Source organism: Acomys minous, assembly GCF_964271855.1.
Source record: "Acomys minous genome assembly, chromosome: 10".
Taxonomy (NCBI): Eukaryota; Metazoa; Chordata; class Mammalia; order Rodentia; family Muridae; genus Acomys; species Acomys minous.
Window position 1 is genome coordinate 70054170 of NC_140491.1, and position 14398 is coordinate 70068567.

The 14398-nt window shown below is 53.6% G+C and overlaps 1 protein-coding gene across 19 annotated transcripts in view; it reads right to left on the reverse strand.

Moving 5' to 3' along the window:
- The window catches only part of DNM1 (dynamin 1), a 46256-nt gene that overhangs the window by 22930 nt on the left and 8928 nt on the right, over positions 1-14398 (reverse strand). For 14 of the 19 annotated variants that reach the window (XR_014782363.1, XR_014782364.1, XR_014782365.1 and 11 more), the window contains exons 2-10: positions 10779-10852; positions 10363-10512; positions 9922-10125; positions 8206-8304; positions 7968-8128; positions 5987-6129; positions 5735-5870; positions 5557-5624; positions 2655-2793 (exon numbers count right to left, since the gene is read on the reverse strand). Coding sequence is in view for 13 of the 19 variants with exons in the window: in XM_084797886.1 (XP_084654012.1) it covers positions 2655-2793; positions 5557-5624; positions 5735-5870; positions 5987-6129; positions 7968-8128; positions 8206-8304; positions 9922-10125; positions 10363-10512; positions 10779-10852 (1174 nt within the window). In the remaining 6 variants the exon portion in view is untranslated. Of the gene's footprint in view, positions 1-2654; positions 2794-4404; positions 4544-5556; positions 5625-5734; positions 5871-5986; positions 6130-7967; positions 8129-8205; positions 8305-9921; positions 10126-10362; positions 10513-10778; positions 10853-14398 lie in introns of all 19 variants that reach the window. The other 5 variants (XM_084797888.1, XM_084797884.1, XM_084797882.1 and 2 more) reach the window with 1 other exon arrangement.

A 14398-nucleotide genomic window follows, 5' to 3' on the forward strand; every position in this document is an offset into this window, starting at 1 on the left:
TGTGGCTTTGGATTTTCAGTATTCAGCACCACCTAATTTCCTCCCCGAAGAGCTACATACGCTCTTTCCTGCAACGTGTTTTCCACACTCCCTTTACATCATAGAGGCACATGTGGACAGAAGCACACAAACATGTCTCGCATCTTTTCTTTTGAGACAGGGTCTCACATAGCCCAGGCTAGCCTCTTACTATGTATGGGAGGGCGACCTTGAATTCGTGACCCTCCTGTCTCCACTCCACAGGGCTGGGATTGCAGCACGGATGACCACACCCAACTGCCCTTTAAATGGCCTCAGTCTTCCACTGTGGCTGCATTACTTCAGCTATTGATTGCTTCTTGGCGGACATATGGATCCTTTTCAGAGTTTTTTTTTTAATCACTCTCGATGACTGCTTTCCTCGGGAACGCAGCTCAGCAAAGCTTCCTGCAGCTTTGGAGTGTTAGTGTCCTAGCGGGCTGTCTTCTAGGAATCTATCCTAAGGAAACCACTCGGGAGCAAGAAGCATAACGTGGCTTCACACGCTGACGACCAGCAGACTTTTTGGTGCCTGTGGCCCCGTACATGGGCATACGCACCGGGAGGCCGGAAGTCAATGCTCCTTGGCCACCCTATGTCTGAGATGGAATCTCCAACCAAACCTGGAGGCAGGATTTGCCTAGACTAGTGAGCCAGCCCGCTCCGGGGCTCTGCCAGGCTGACTTCCAGCCCTGGGACCACACATGTGTTGCTGCATGTGGGCACTGGGGATCTGAACTTGGGTCTTCCTGCTTGTGTGGCAAGCACGTTACCAACTGAGCCGTCTCCCCAACCCCTGCTTCTTGTTTGTTTGGTTTGGTTTTTTGAGACAGGGTTTCTGTGTGTAACAGTCCTAGCTGTCTTTATATATATATTTTAAGATTAAATGTTCAACAACGGGGAAATTGTCAAGCAAATCTATTTAGTGGTGCCAGGTAGTGAGTAGTGCACGACTTTAATCTCAGGGAGGCAGAGGCAAGGGCTCTCTGAGTTCAAGGCCAGCCTGATCCTCAGAGTGAGTTCCAGGACAGCCAGAGCTACTCAGAGAAACCGTGTCTCAGAAAAAAAAAAAGTTTATATAGGCTAGGTAACAATTCTACCCAGAGTGTGGAGAACAAGAAAAGCAATGTATGGATTCAGTGTCCACATGGTTAAAATACACAAGCCAATTAATTATTCTGTAGAAACAGGAAAGTTTTTGAAATTGGTTATTTTATTTTCTTAACTGTGTGTGTGTGTGTACATGTACATGGTATGTGTCGGGTACACACATGCGCAGCGAGTGCTTTACTCACTAAGCCACCTGACCAGCCTGGAAGTATAGAAGTTTCTAAAGGCGGGTGTAGGGCCCATGCCTTTATTCCCAGCACGCAGGAGGCTGTGACAGAAGGCCTGTTGCCATGGAGTCTAAGTTAGCCTGGGCTACATTGTGAATTCTACGCCAGCCTGGGCAAGAGAGTGAGGCTATGTCTCAAAACACAACAAACAAACAAAAAACCAAAAACAAATAAATAAAAGAGGAAGGGGGGGGGTGAGAGGGGAAGGCCAGAGAGGAGGGGACAAATGAACAACAAGAACGAAAAAGTAAGAGCTGGGCCACGCTACGTGCCCATCGGTGGGACTCTGGGGACACAGACCTTACGTAGACCTGGCAACCTTGTGCTGTGGATTGAGCCCAATAGACAGCGGCCCATGGACCAGCCTCTGCACCCAGAACAGGGCCTGCACAGCACAGGGCCCAGAGACAAGAAGTGGGTGATGCTAACTAAAAACCTGAAGTCAACGCAGTTGTGTGCCCCGCACTTATACCTCAGCTTAAGGGACATTTTCAGATTCAGGCTAAGCTGGCTTCAGTTCTAAGCCTGGCTCAGTCCACTGCTGGGGGTGGGGACAGAATGGGAATTCCTTCTGGCAAAGCCTCCACTGCCAATGGGTCCCCTTTTGCATGCTGAAAGCAAGCACTACTTTGGGTGACCTGGCTAGAAATCCTCAGAATGGCCCAAAGTGCACAGATAGGAAAAAAGACATGAAAAAGGTCACAGACACCCCAGAAGAGGCTGCCCATGTCTGACTCATGCAGACTGCTACCACTGAGCAATCCAAGATGCCTTAGGGCAAATTGGTTTTGAGGTCCTGGGATGGCTCTCCTAACTCAAGAGGCCCTGACTCCCTGGAATCTCTTCCTAAATCTGACTCGCACTCTGCTTTTCCTTAGATCTGTTTGGTCACCTGTAAAGCAAGGATAATGATGCTACCCACTTAAGAGTTGTTGAGAGAATTAAGTCCGAGAGCGAGGCCAGCACTCAGCCCACTGGAGCACATAGTAGTTGCTCAATAAACAGCCGCCACCCCCTGCCATCACTGTGGTTGTCACTCTACAGTTATCCTTACCACTGGAAAGGAGAGACGTGGGGTGGGATTATAGCCCCTCTGGGAGGGACAAGGGGCAGACAGTGAAAGTAGTCCCAGGATTATGATGAGACGGTGGGAAATCTCAGGCCAGTGACTGCCTGGGTCCCAATGGGAATCCAAGAGGCCATACCATCTGCTTGGCAGATGATTCTGCCCACGGGAAGCCATAGCCACCAGGAAGGGGTGACGGCGGGGGCCCAGCCCCTCCCAGGCGGCCGCCGTACCTTTTCGCTACACTTTCTGATGGTGGACGTGAGCTCACTGACTACCATGTCCACACACTTGATACTGGGCTCTTTGAGCTTCTGCACTTGCTTTTTCACTGTGGCTTCAAAAGCGAGGTCAGGTGTGAAGAGGCCCGTCCTGCACCCGAGGAGGAGGGGGGTTAGGGGGCGGGACGGGGAGCAGCCAGGTGGGCAGAGGGGGCGAGGATGGGAATGGAAGCCAAGCGGCCAGGCTCAAGGGTGGGTGAGGATGGTACAGGCATGGGGAGGGAAAAGAGAGAAAGAGAGAGAGAGAGACACCAACAAAGAGAGAGAGAGAGAGAGAGAGAGAGAGAGAGAGAGAGAGAGAGAGAGAGAGAACAGAAGACAACGTGAGCGTGGGACCCGGCCCCCTCCCCCACCTCTCCCAGGGTGGCACCTGCCAGGTGCCGACAAGCACCCCCTCCCCCAGGGCTCTGGGGGTATGGCCAAAGGTGTAAAGGACCAAACCCTTGTTCTGAGAGAGCCTTTCCCAGCTCAGATTCTCCACCCTAGGGATGCCCTCTAGAAACCACACACCTCAACAATACCAAGACCAAGCCTGCTCTTTTCTGGTGTCCCTTGGGTCCTCCTAAGGGCCTGACCCAGACCAGGACATGGCCATATATATATCTTGTGCAAATCTCGGCTTCTGGATGTTCCTGAATTGCTTTAGCCTGACTCGAAAGCCGGGCCCCACTGGGCTACCTCTGCTAAGGTGCTCGGCTGCCCAGTGCACCCTGCGCGTGCGCAGTCTGTGATGCAGCAGTCAGACCCTCCGATCCGACCTCCCCGGGTCCACCCCTGCTCCTCCCTTCCTCCTCAAGGGGCATCCCCTGCCTCTTTTCCTAATGGGCCTGTGGGAAACTCAGCTCCAAAAGACAGAAGCGAGAGAACAGGAAAGACAGAAAGAGGGCCGGTGATTGAGAAAGGCCAAGGCAGCGGTGGGAAGGAAGGAGGCCTGGGTGGAGTCAATGAACGCTGGATTTAGAGTCCACAGCCTCAGCTTCCAGCAACAGCTCTGCCCAGATATGGCCGCCGGGGGTAAGTTACTCAAGGCCTTGAGCCTCAGTTTCCACTCCCTCGCGTCCCAACCTCCCCCCCCACCCCCCACCCCCGTGAGAAATGAGCACCATCCTCCAAGCCCTGCCTTCCTGGGCAGTTCTGAGAGGCTGGCTGCCTGGCAGGAGACAAGCTCTGTCCCTGGAAAGCTGAATGTGGAAAAGAAAGGGTGGGGTGAGTAGCTGAGTGACAGTCCCCAAAAGAGAGTGGAAAGATGGAGAGGATGAAGGAGATGTGGTACCTGCCAGTCTTAGCCCCCCCCCCCCGCCGCTGCACCCCCTCTGGCTGCACAACACCCCAGAAGGTCTTGCTCCTCACAATTCCCCAGGCTATGGCTTCCCCAAGACCCTCCTAGAGCCCTGGAGAATTACCAGACTCCTGTGGGCAAGGCAGGGGCCCAGGGCTCCCTTAAACACCGTTCTTTCTGAGCCAGGGGAGATCTCTGGGGATCAAGGTGTGGGTGAGGCCCCCCTCAGAGGGCTCCCCGGTCCAGATGCATCATGGTCGCCTTGCCTTCCCCACCCCGCTGAGGCCTGTGCATGCTACCGAGGAGGCAGGAGGCGTGGGATATGTGGGGAACGAGCGACTGGCTGAGCAGTGCAGGGAGGGACTGGGGGCGGGGCTGAGGGCGGCGGGGCTGAGGGGGGGCTGGCCGAGGGCTGCCTGTTACCTTCTTAGTGCACTGCCTAACGGTGCTGATTAGCTCCGAGATAACCATGTCCACACACTTGAGACACGGCTCTCGAATCTTCGTCACCTGCTTTTTCACAATGGTTTCAAAGGCCATGTCCGGGGTGAACAGCCCCGTTCTGAACGCCCGAAGCAGGAGAAGGGCACAGTGTCACAGGCTGGCCCTGGCCTGCGGGGTGGGGGTGGGGGGCAGGGACAGGGGCGGGGTGGGGGTGTCCTCCCACTACCCTTTCTGAGCCTCAGTGTCCCCATCCAGTCAATGGGTTGGGGTTGGGGGGGCGGTTCTAATGAGAGGCTTTCCATTAATGATCCTTGGGACAGACAGTTCTGCTTGAGTGTCCACTGTGCTTCCTCTTGTGTGGCTGCAAAAGGGTCTATGTCCTCAAACTCCAGAAATTACAAAACTGAGGCCTCCTTAAGAGCTGGTCTGGGAACTGAGCTATCCTCATCATCGTCATCACGACCACCACCATGACTAGGAGACAAGGTCTTCCGTCTTGGCCAATGCAGTTATCAGATTGTAAATTTCATGCCGAGCCTACAGGAGCACTGGGCTCCACTGTCTTGTTTACAGAGGTGTCAGATGAGCTTAGCGCTCTTCAGGGACTGGGTCCCTGAGAAGGAGGAATCTAAGCACCCGGGGAGCTGTCTCCTAGCCCTCCTTTCTGCACCGAAGAGTGACTTAGGAGGGAAGTAGGTAGAGTGGGTGGGTTAATGGGAGTCGGGGAAGGTCTGGGAAGTTGAACCCCTGCCCCCAACCATAAAGCGATGTGTACAGAATCCATCTGGGTGCTATGCCCCAAGCCCTAGCCAGTGACCCTACCCTTTGCTCAGCTACCTGGGTGGCACTGGGCAGAGTTGTTGCACCCTCGAGAGAGGGGGTCCCCAGCCCTATAGAGAGGGTGCGACCGTTCAGGTACATACTCCCCGAGGCTGCCAAGGAGGCCAGAGGATTGCAGGCTGGGGGGTAGCCCAGGCCTCCCGGCTACATCCCTTAGCTAGGAACCAGAAAGTTGAGGCTGAGGGGGACTGAAGACCAGGACTCTCAGGCCCTTCCTGATGGAGGTTCCCTCAAGCCCTGTGCCCCTTGCCTAATGGTGTGCGGCCCCCCTGCCCTGGTCCCAGTACATGCCTGATGCCATGAATGTTCTTGATGGCGTAGCTGATCTCCCTTCGGAGTTCCTTCTCATCAAACTCCATCTGTGGAGGACAGACAGAAGGCTGGTCAAGGTCAGCCCAGCCACCAGGAGGTAGGGGCGGGGGATGGGGGGGGGGTGCCCTCCCTCCTGTCTGGAACTACCGCTCCCTACCTTAACCAGCTCAAAAGGGAAGCGTTCATGGAAGATCCGGTTAATGCGGGCTCCACCCGACAGTTCGTAAGTGTCGATCTGGTCTCCGGAACCCTCGATGCGCTTCTCAAAGTCCACTGCAAACTGCTGGACCATCCTGTGTGGGAGAGGGGCGTGGCCTGAGGAGGCAGAGAGGAGGGAACCCTGGGCCCTGGAGGGTGGGAGGGGCTAGAGTAGTTCAGCCCTAGAGACTGGGGCTAGGAGGAGCCTTACTGCAGCAGGGCCTTGGTCTTGCGTGCTGGGTCATCCGGTCGGAAGTTCTTGTATTCATCCACCTCTTTCTCAATGGACAGCAGCTGGCTCTGCAGTTTGTTCCGAAGCCCCGGCAGTGTGTCCCGGATGTGGTTGGTCAGTTGCTGGGCGTGGCAGGTAAGGAGAAGGTTAACGCCAAAGTCATAACCCTAGATGCCCACTGGGCCAGGCTGAGCAAGGGATGGATGGGGTGAGAGGCACAGAGCTGTGGAGGACCAGGCCGGACGCTGCAAGTGGTTCTCAACCTCCCTAACTCTGTGACCCTTTAATACAGTTCCTCATGCTGTGGTGACCCCAACCACAAGATTATTTTTGTTGCTACTTCACAGTTGTAATTTTGCTACTGTTATGAATCGTAATGTAACTATCTCCTATGCAGAGCCGAGGAGACGGCGGTGGCACACGCCTTTAATCCCAGCACTCGGGAGGCAGAGGCAGGCGGATCGCTGTGAGTTCGAGGCCAGCCTGGTCTACAGAGTGAGTCCAGGGTAGCCAAGGCTACACAGAGAAACCCTATCTTGAAAACCAACAACGAAGAAGAAGAAGAAGAAGAAGAAGAAGAAGAAGAAGAAGAAGAAGAAGAAGAAGAAGAACAAAGAAAGAAAGAAAAACCAACCTCCCCTCCAAATCTCCTATGCAGGATATCTGATGTGCAACCCCTCTGAAAAGGTCAGTTAACCCCCAAAGGGGACACAAACCATAGGCTGAGACCGAGTGCTGCAGTGGGCAGGCCTAGAGCTCCCCAGGTGCTCACAGAGATGAGCTATCAGAATTAATCTGCTGTAACTCAATTTCTGACAGAAGGCAGGAATCTGGCTTCTCGGTGCTGCCTAACTGAGCAATTGAGTATTTCTAGGTACCAGAACCCAAGAGCATTTAGTCAGGGAAGGCTGGTGGACACCCTTCCTTGCGTCCTCTGGGCTCCAGTGACCTAAAGGAAACTCTCAAGTTCAAGTTATTAAGTCTGCTGCGTTCCCATACACCCTACCTCCCCGAGCCGTCATGGGGGCAACTATGAAACAGGGTCTGGGCACCACCATTCTCTTTTTAGAGGTAGCGGTGGATCAGAGAGTTAGTGTCCCGGGGGGTGAGTGATGAAGGTGGGATTGGAACCCAGATCTCAGGCGGTCTCGACTGCCTGTGACACCGCACCCTAGAAGAGGGACCATGCCAGGGAAGCGTCAGCAGTGTTTGTGGATTCTGGGTCGGCCTCTCTGGATCATGACAAAAGGACCAAGATGTTCAGCCGAATACATTGCAGTCGCCACTAGTCAGTGCCGCCACCCGCACAGAATCCTGGTCGCCTGTGCATGCTGGGAGTCCCGGGGAGCCCTTTCCAGGTCCCACACCGAAACGGTCAGCAAGATCCTTGTCACTCACTCCCCGTGAGACAAATGGCTTCCTTTCTCTGGGTCTAGGATATTCTCTATTAGTGGCCGCTAATCTCTGTCAGTCACCCCCTTAAGATGCACTGCGAAACTGGGCTGGAGAGGTTGCTCAGCAGTTAAGAGCATTGACTGCGCTTCCGGACGGCCCGGGTTCAATTCCCAGCACCCACATGGCATCTCGCAACCATCTCTAACTCCAGTTCCAGGATCTGATGCCCGCCCTTCTCTAATTTCTTTGGGCACCAGACACAGACAAAACAGCCACACATATCAAGTAAAATAAAACTTAAGGGGGTTGGAGAGATGGCTCAGCAGTTAAGAGCACTGACTGCTCTTCTAGAGGTCCTGAGTTCAATTCCCAGCGACCACATGGTGGCTCACAACCATCTATAATGTGATCTGATGCATACTGTATACATAATAAATAAATCTTTAATTAAAAAAACTTAAACCACACACACACACACACACACACACACACACACACACACACGAAAAGATGTACTTGAAATTACTCTTCACATCCCAGGCCCTGGCCTGGCCTGCTTCCCTACCTGGTTGAGGACCTTCTGCAGGTAGGGTGTGCCCATGCGGTCAGCCAAGTGGCGGTAGGACGGGTGGGAAAGGAAGAATTTGCGTTCCGCAGCCAAGGCGGCTGTGATGTCCTTTTTGCCGTCTATGTCCTTCTGGCTCCTGTTCACCACACCAATGTAGCCTGTGGACCGGGGTCAAGGTCAGGGGCAGCCAGCCTTCCTGGCAGGCGTGGCGAGAAGGCGGGCGGTGTCTGCCTACCTCTGCGCAGGGGGAGCAGCTTGTTCTCCAACACATCCCGGGCATCGGTGCCCTCGTCCATCAGGTCCAGCTTGGTGATGACGCCAATGGTGCGCTGACCTGGGAAGGGACCACGGGCGGACTGTCACGGAAGCTCCAGCCCTCACCTGGGGATGGGGGGGGGGGCGTGCAGGGGGCTTCATGCAACCTCAAACCTTCCACACTATTCCTTCATCTTCTGTCCACTTCTTCACCCCACTCAGCTACTCCTCTTTCGTGATCCAAAGTAGCCAAAGCAATTTTAATTTCCTGCCATTTCTTTGTGAGAGGGTTCTGCCTAGGAAGCTCAGGCTGGCTTCAGGCTTGATACGTATAAGGGCTGGAGAGATGGCTCTGTAGTTAAGAGCACTGGTTGCTCTTCCAGAAGATCCCAGTTTAGTTCCCAGCAACCACATGGCAGCTCACAACTGCCTGAAACAGTTTCAAGGGATCCAATGCTGTCTTCTGGACTCTCCTCCACAGGCAAGTGACATCATGCCAGCAAAACATCCATACTAACAAAATACCTTAAATTATTTTGTAAAAAATTTGAGATATATAGCCTGGCCTGACCTTGGATTCATAATCTTTGTGTTTCCACCTTCTGAGAGATGGGATCCTGACTGTGTGCTACTATACTGGTGCCAAAATCATGGGTTCGTTGTTGTTGTTTATTTTTGTTTTTTTTTTTCTAAACAAAGTTTCACTGTGTAGCCTTGGCTATCTTGGACTCGCTTTGTAGACCAGGCTGGCTTCGAACTCACAGCCATCTACCTGCCTCTGCCCCCCCTTCCCGAGTGTTGAGATTAAAGGCGTGCGCCACCATGCCCAGCTCCAAAATCATGTTTTATAGTATATTATTGGTTTTTTTTTTTTTGAGACAGGGTTTCTCTGTATAGCCCTGGATGTCCTGGAACTCACTCTGAAAACCAAGCTGGCCTTGAACTCTAAGATGTGCTTGCCTTCACCTCCCAAGCGCTGTGATTAAAGGCGTGCGCCACCACACCTGGCCAAAATGATGTGGGTTTTGTTGTTGTTGTTGTTTTGGTTTGGTTTTGGTTTTGGTTTTTCGAGACAGGGTTTCTCTGTGTAGCCTTGGCTGTCCTGGACTCACTTTGTAGACCAGGCTGGACTCAAACTCACTGTGATCCACCTGCCTCTGCCTCCTGAGTGCTGGGATTAAAGGCATGCACCACCATGCTGGGCCAAAATGATGTTTTAATACATGATGCTAAGTAAGAACTCTAGCCCTGAGTTCCATCCCCAACCTGGCTAAAATGTTTCTTTGGGGTGGGGCTTTAAATATCATACTTGCTTATTTACTTATGTATGAATGTGGGTGTGCCCATGCAACCACAAACAGGTGGGGGTCCGAAGACAACGTGCAGGGGTCAGGGGTCAGTTCTCCCCTTCGACTCAAACTCATGGCCCCATTGGCAACAAGGACCTTTTCCCACGGAGCCACCTTGAAGGCTTCTTTTTAGCTTTTTGAGACAGGATCTCATGTAAACCCAGGCTGTCCTCCAACTTGTCATGTAGCTAGTATGGGCCTCAATTCCTGAACCTTCTACCTTTTAAGGTGAGGTTCCACTACACCCAGCTGAAATGACTCTGAAGGTTCTACTTAGTCTCTCCAGAGAGACCCCTACACTAAAACTAGACTGCGGCTTGTGCATCAGCTTCCAGGCGGGAACCTACCCTGGGGGTCCACCTCCTTCGCGATCTTGAGGGCATCAGAGTTGGCCAGGTCCGAGTTGGCAGGGGACACAGCCAGGATAAGGCAGTTCTCCTTAGTGACGAACTGCATAAGCATGTCCCGGATCTGGAACTCGATGTCAGGAGGTTGGTCCCCAACGGGGACCTTGGTCATTCCAGGCAGGTCCACTAGAGTCAAGTTCAGCACTGGACAGAGAGGCAAAGAGGGCGGGCTCACGGCGGGGGCGTGGTCTGGTGGGCGGGGTTAAAGAACTTAAAGGGCATCTACTGGCGAGCAACGCCAAAAGTGGGAGGGGTTATGCAGGTGGACCTGTAGGACCACAGCCTCAACAAGCATGAGAAATGTGGGGCCAGAAAAATTGACTCAGGGGGCGTGGCTGGACAAAGAGGTCAGAAGAAGGGGGCGGGACCAGGTCTTCTCACCGTGGGGCGAGTAGACGCGCAGGTTGATGGGCACTGGCGAAATGCCCTTGTTGGTGCCGGTGACCCGGTCGGTCTCAGCCTCGATCTCCAGGCGCACCTCTTCGAAGTCGGTGAATTTTTTCCCCTTGCAGTGCAGAAACTCGGCATATTCTGCTCCAAAAGCCGGCAGGGGAAGGGGAGGAGGCATCAGACCTAGCGAGCCCACCTAGTGACGCTGGTCTCCCGTAATCCACCCTTTACCTCCAAAGACAGCGATCCTTGTCGCTTTATACCCACTATCTAGATCGAGCCCCAAGGAGGGGAGGAGGACCTTGCTTAAAGTCACTCTGCAAACCGCTGCAGTAGCTAAGGCTGGGCTTCACACCTTGGGGAGGGACCACGCCTGGCTGCTGACGGAGGACACAGAGGACACGAACCTGTGGTAGAATTAACCAGCTGCAGGACCAGGGGACGCCGGGTGACGATGCCAGATCCTCGGGGCAAGAAGTCCCTGTAATGAGTTGGGGATCCGAAGAGGGTCAAGTCTGAGGTCAGCTGCCTTCCCACCCAGGGAGTACCTGTCCTGCTATCAGGTGACACAAAATCCCCCTCAAAGGGCAGGCCCCACAGCATCTTACAGAGAACATTAAGTCACTAAGTGGAGGGGGGTCCCCTGAGTCAGTCAGTGCTCCAGGCCACCAAGGGCCTAGACCAGCAACTCCTCAGAATTCTCTCAAATATATACCGTGTTGATTCTGAGCCAACAGAAAATCCCCAGCCACAGGTTTTTGGTTTTGTTTTGTTTTGTTTTGTTTTGTTTTTTAAATAATTTGTTTGTTTTATTTGCATTGGCATTTTGCCTACATGTATGTCTGTGTGAGCATGTTGGGTCCCCTGGAACTGGAGTTACAGACAATTGTAAGCTGCCATGTGGGTGCCAGGAATTGAACTCAGGACCTCTGGAAGAGCAGCCAGTGCTCTTAACTGCTGAGCCATCTCTCCAGCACGTTCCCTGCCCCCCGCCCCCCGCCCCCCACCCCCAGCCACTGTTATTCTGCCTAGGAGAGAATGTAGCACAGGGTAGCCCAAGTGACTTATAGCTAGTTAAGAGCAGAACTGCCCTCCTCTCCGCCCCTCTGGGCAGGGAGCGCCTCAGTCCCTCTTTTGCAGCCTCCATCTGGCTAGAGTTGAAGCCGAGGCAGACGCAGCCAGGAGGAGGCAAGGGAACAGAACTCAGCCTTCTCTTGTGCCTACTCCATGCCAGCTGCTTTGTGGGCAGCAGCTCATGGGCTCCAGAAAGTAGCCCCGGGAGGAGGACGTGGTTACTGTCCCCATTTTATAGATAGAGAAACATCCTTGGGGATGTTTGGGTAGCATGACATAGCGGATGAGACCCTGGGCTAGACCCTGGAGGAGACCCTGTAAAAGCTCCTGACCTCCAGGCCCTGTGGACTTAGCCCCTTCTATAGGCCTGCACAGGGGGCCCCAAAGTCTTCCTTGTCCTGAGACCTGACAGTCCATACCCAGCATTTGCTCCTGCTCATGTCCCCTCGGCTGACCTTTTGGCCGAATCTCTGTTGGTCAGCTGTTCTCAATTCCCCCACCCATGCCTCTTCCACAGGCTGGCTAGAGGGTGGAGGCCTCTCGAGGAAGCAGGCTGTCGGAATTAGCAGCAACGGGGTCCCCCAGAACCCAGGAAATGAGGAAGCAGACCAGAGCCTGAGGGACCATACTGATGCAGCCAGTCATCTCCTGGGAGAGACCCAGGGGAGACCCAGAGGGGACCAGATACTCAGACGCAGCTCCCAATGCTTCCCGCACCCCAGGCTCAGGGGCAGAGGGTTCAGGGAGAACAGACAGGCTCAGGGGCCTCTTGGGGCCTTCTCCTGTGCCACCTCTAGAAAAGCAGAGGCTGCTGGGGGTCAGCGGGCCACTATCCTGGGGAAGGGGAGGGGCATTTGGCAACCATTACTCCTGTGTAGGTACCAGGCAAATGCATTTCCTTCTTGCTCTGTTAGTCTGCAAAGGGGCGGGGTGGGCACTTTCCGCCCACCACCATATACTGTGCCCAGCCCCGGGCACGAGATGCTCAATGCTTTCTAAGGAACCCCCAAGTCATCCAACGAGACGCTCACAGAAGACTCTCACTTTATGGATGAGGCAACGGAGGCTCAGAGGGGGGAAGTGACTCACTCACTCAAGGTCACACAGCAGAGCTGTGCTTCACGTGAGTTTGGTTTTATTCATTTGGATTCTGGTGTGCCTTGGGTCTTAGTGTTGTTTCTTTTGTTCCTCAGGGCTGGACTTCAAAACCAGCCCTTCCTATCTGCTAGGGTACGTGCCATGGGGCTAGACTCTACCACTGGGCTCCACAGTCCAGCCCCCGGTCTGGCATTCGAACTCAAGTGTCTGTTGGACCCCTAGGGGCTAGAAATGTCCTCCTTCCTGCTTTGCCACCGCCCCCCCCCAAACCCAAGGAGACAGACTTAGCTTTTTATATAATTGAATTGACTCTGCTCTGTGCCAGGCCCTGTGCTGGGCCGTGGGGATAGGAGATGAGTCACCCAGCTCCCCACCCGAGGCGAGGCGCTCACAGTGCGGTGGAGACAGGCAAGTAAACAGATCACACAGCAAGCCTGTGGTAGGACAGAGCTGGCCAGGAAGGGAGGGAGTCCCAGCCCAGGGGATTTCCTGCCTCATCGTCCCTGCCTTTACTCAGTGACTCCCTTGGGGAGGGTCACCCCTCTGTTTGGGGGCCACAGACTTGTGGAAGTAGCACATTTGTTTTCTTGCTTCGGTGGCTTTGGTGGGTGTAGGGGCCTCGGGTCCACCCTCTTCCTCACCAGCTGCTTGCCAAGCAAAACCATGGCAACAGCAGTTGCTGTGGAAACTGCAGGAGGGGCTGAAAAGGATGGACTCCCCATAGAAAGCCCTCCCCATGTAGAGATGTGGACCTTCCCTAAAGTTACTCCTTGAGAGGCTTCCCTGTGAGCAGATGGGTGGCAGGCTCTGGAGAGCGTGGGGATCCTAAGGCCCACCTGAGGAGGTTGAGGGCTGCTTAGGGGCTGGCCCAAGTCTCTGCCACCTCAGAGCTGAACCCTATAGGCCACCTCAGAAGCCAAGACCAAGCTCTTAGAGGTCCAGGTAGATGTCAGGAGCCCAGGCTTTCTAAACGAGGCCCACTCAGCCTGTGTCAGAATCCACACGGCCACTTGTTAAAAGTCCTGGTTCCTCAAAGTGCTGGGTTCAAATCTTCAAGGCTAGGCCACCAGTTCAACAAGATCCTGCATGGTTGGCATGCTTCCTTTCACTGCAGCCTGCTTGCTTGTCTTAGTGGTTAAGAGACAGTGCCAGATAGAGGCTGTGGGTTCAAATCCCACCCCTGCTTCTCCCTCGCCTGGTGCCCTTGGACTCATTCCTTCACTTAAGAGTCAGTATGTGCTCAGCTACTCTGGGACATCACACATGGTTTTTATTTTATTTTATTTTATTTTATTTTGGTTTTTTGAGACAGGGTTTCTCTGTGTAACCTTGACTATCCTGGACTTGCTTTGTAGACCAGGCTGGCCTTGAACTCACAGTGATCCACCTGCTTCTGCCTCCCAAGTGCTGGGATTAAAGGCGTGTGCCACCACCACTGGCTTTATTTTATTTTTTATTATATTTATTTATTTATTTTTGGATTTTCAAGACATGGTTTCTCTGTGTAGCCCTGGCTGTCCTGGGCTCACTTTAAAGACGAGGCTGGGGGGCTGGAGAGATGGCTCAGTGGTTAAGAGCACTGACTGCTCTTCCAGAGGTCATGAGTTCAATTCCCAGCAACCACATGGTGGCTCACAACCATCCACAATGAGATCTGGTGCCCTCTTCTGGCATGCAGTACATGCAGACAGAATACTGTATACATAATAAATAAATAAAATATTTAAAAAAAAAAAACAAAAAAAAAAAATAAAGACGAGGCTGGCCTCAAACTCACAAAGTTCCACCCGCCTCTGCCTCCTGAATGCTGGGATTAAAGGCGTGCACCACCACGTCTGGCCACATACATAGTTTT